Source organism: Phytophthora infestans, genomic scaffold, assembly GCF_000142945.1.
Source record: "Phytophthora infestans T30-4 supercont1.55 genomic scaffold, whole genome shotgun sequence".
In the NCBI taxonomy this organism is placed as follows: domain Eukaryota; phylum Oomycota; class Peronosporomycetes; order Peronosporales; family Peronosporaceae; genus Phytophthora; species Phytophthora infestans.
The window spans coordinates 107,832-109,603 of NW_003303704.1; the positions used below are offsets into that span (position 1 = coordinate 107,832).

Consider the following 1,772-nt stretch of genomic DNA (forward strand, 5'->3'; position numbering starts at 1 on the left):
TCTAAAAGAAAATTCGTACTTAAGATGAAGATAAATTCGTACTTAGGAAAAATAATATTCGAACTTATATGAAAAATCGTACTTAAGATAAGACGATTCGTGATTTGAATCAAAATAAAATTGTACTTAAAATATAGGAAAAATTGTATCTAAGATGAAGAAAAATTCGTACTTAAAATGAGTTTAATACATTGCTCAGTTTAAGACTGTTCTGCCCCTTTTTTAGGCCTAGGACCGTGACATAGCCCCCCTAAACCGACACCGCTGATTTCATATCCGTTGAGAAAATTATATGTTAATATGCTTGTTTTTGCTGTATCGGTATTTCTTAGTTTTTGTATACTTGCCGGTGCCCGTTGGATTAAAACTTTGTGAGCAGAATATTTATATCTTTTGACATATGTGTGCGAAATTTCAGGTGCATTTGTTAGGCTAGTTTTTTTTTCAGGAACCTCTATTCTAAACCCTAAACCCTAAACCCTTATGGCTTGGCAACGGCTGCCATCGGGTGTTGTCAAGGATGTAGTTGTTTTATTATCGTTTTTAATAAAACTAGGCTACCCTCATTAATTCGTCACACACTTCGCTTTCGAAGAAAATGTATGGTCCTGGAAACGCGGGTTCTTGGACTTAAAGGGCTCCTTGACCTTCGACGTTTTCTTGCCCTTGCACACCTTGTAGAGCTTCCTCGCCCTCGACTTGCTGAGGCTTGTTTTTTTTTCTTACGAAAAATGTCGATCAGGCGATACTTTTTTCCGCACCCGCGGCATTGGTGGGATATCGGGCCCTTGGTGGAATCATCGATGGTGTATCCCAGCTCCACGAAGTGGTCTTGAACGGTGAAACTTTCGGCCATGGAGAATTGTCGAATGACAGCAATATGACACGGCGCTCGAGAGCGCAATCGGAAGTAAGATAGTAGTACTATTGATAGTACTAAATCGATTCTGATCAAATTAGAGGTGCTAATAATATTATGGCATCTAATTTGATCAGAATCGATTTGGATTTTTCGGTTTTTGATTAAATTCTTCTTTGGAGGACACGATTTATATTAAAATCCAACCAGTCAGGGCTTCGATTTTTCGGTTTTTGATTTTAGTTTTCTTTGGAGGACAAGATATATACTGTTAAATCATGTCCTGTAAAAAAAAGTAAAAACAAAACCCGAAAAATCAAAGCTGTGAACGTATTAATAAATATCATGTTTTAATACCACTGGAACTTTAATTCGTACTTTAAATGAAGAAACATTTAAACTTAAGAATAAAACACTTTCGTACTTAAAATGAAAAAAAAGATACTTAAGATAAAAAAAAAAAAAAAATTAAGATAAAGAAAACTTCGTACTTAAGATATAATTTTTTTGTACTTTAAATAAAGACCAATCGTGCTTAATCTGAAGAAAATTGTTTTTAGGATAATTAAAAATAGTTGTAAAAAAAAAATTTGTACTTAAGATGAAGTTAAATTCGTACTTAGGATAAATATTATTCGTACTTATATGAAAAAATCGTACTTAAGATAAGACCATTCGTGCTTTGAATAAAGATAAAATTGTACTTAAAATATAGGAAAAATTGTACTTAAAATATAGGAAAAATTGTATCTAAGATGAAGAAAAATTCGTACTTAAAATGAGTTCAATACATTGCTCAGTTTAAGACTGTTCTGCCCCTTTTTTAGGCCTAGGAACGTGACATAGCCCCCCTAAACCGACACCGCTGATTTCATATCCGTTAAGAAAATCATATGTTTATATGCTTGTTTTT

The 1,772-nt window shown here is 33.5% G+C and overlaps 1 protein-coding gene across 1 annotated transcript; it reads right to left on the reverse strand.

Annotated features, from left to right (window-relative positions):
* Positions 1 to 521: 521 nt before the first annotated feature.
* Positions 522 to 856, reverse strand: PITG_17449 (uncharacterized protein; the record flags this gene model as incomplete). Its single annotated transcript, XM_002896637.1, has 2 exons — positions 522 to 702; positions 762 to 856. 2 exons carry the CDS (start codon positions 854 to 856, stop codon positions 567 to 569), a joined length of 231 nt encoding a protein of 76 aa, XP_002896683.1.
* Positions 857 to 1,772: the final 916 nt, after the last annotated feature.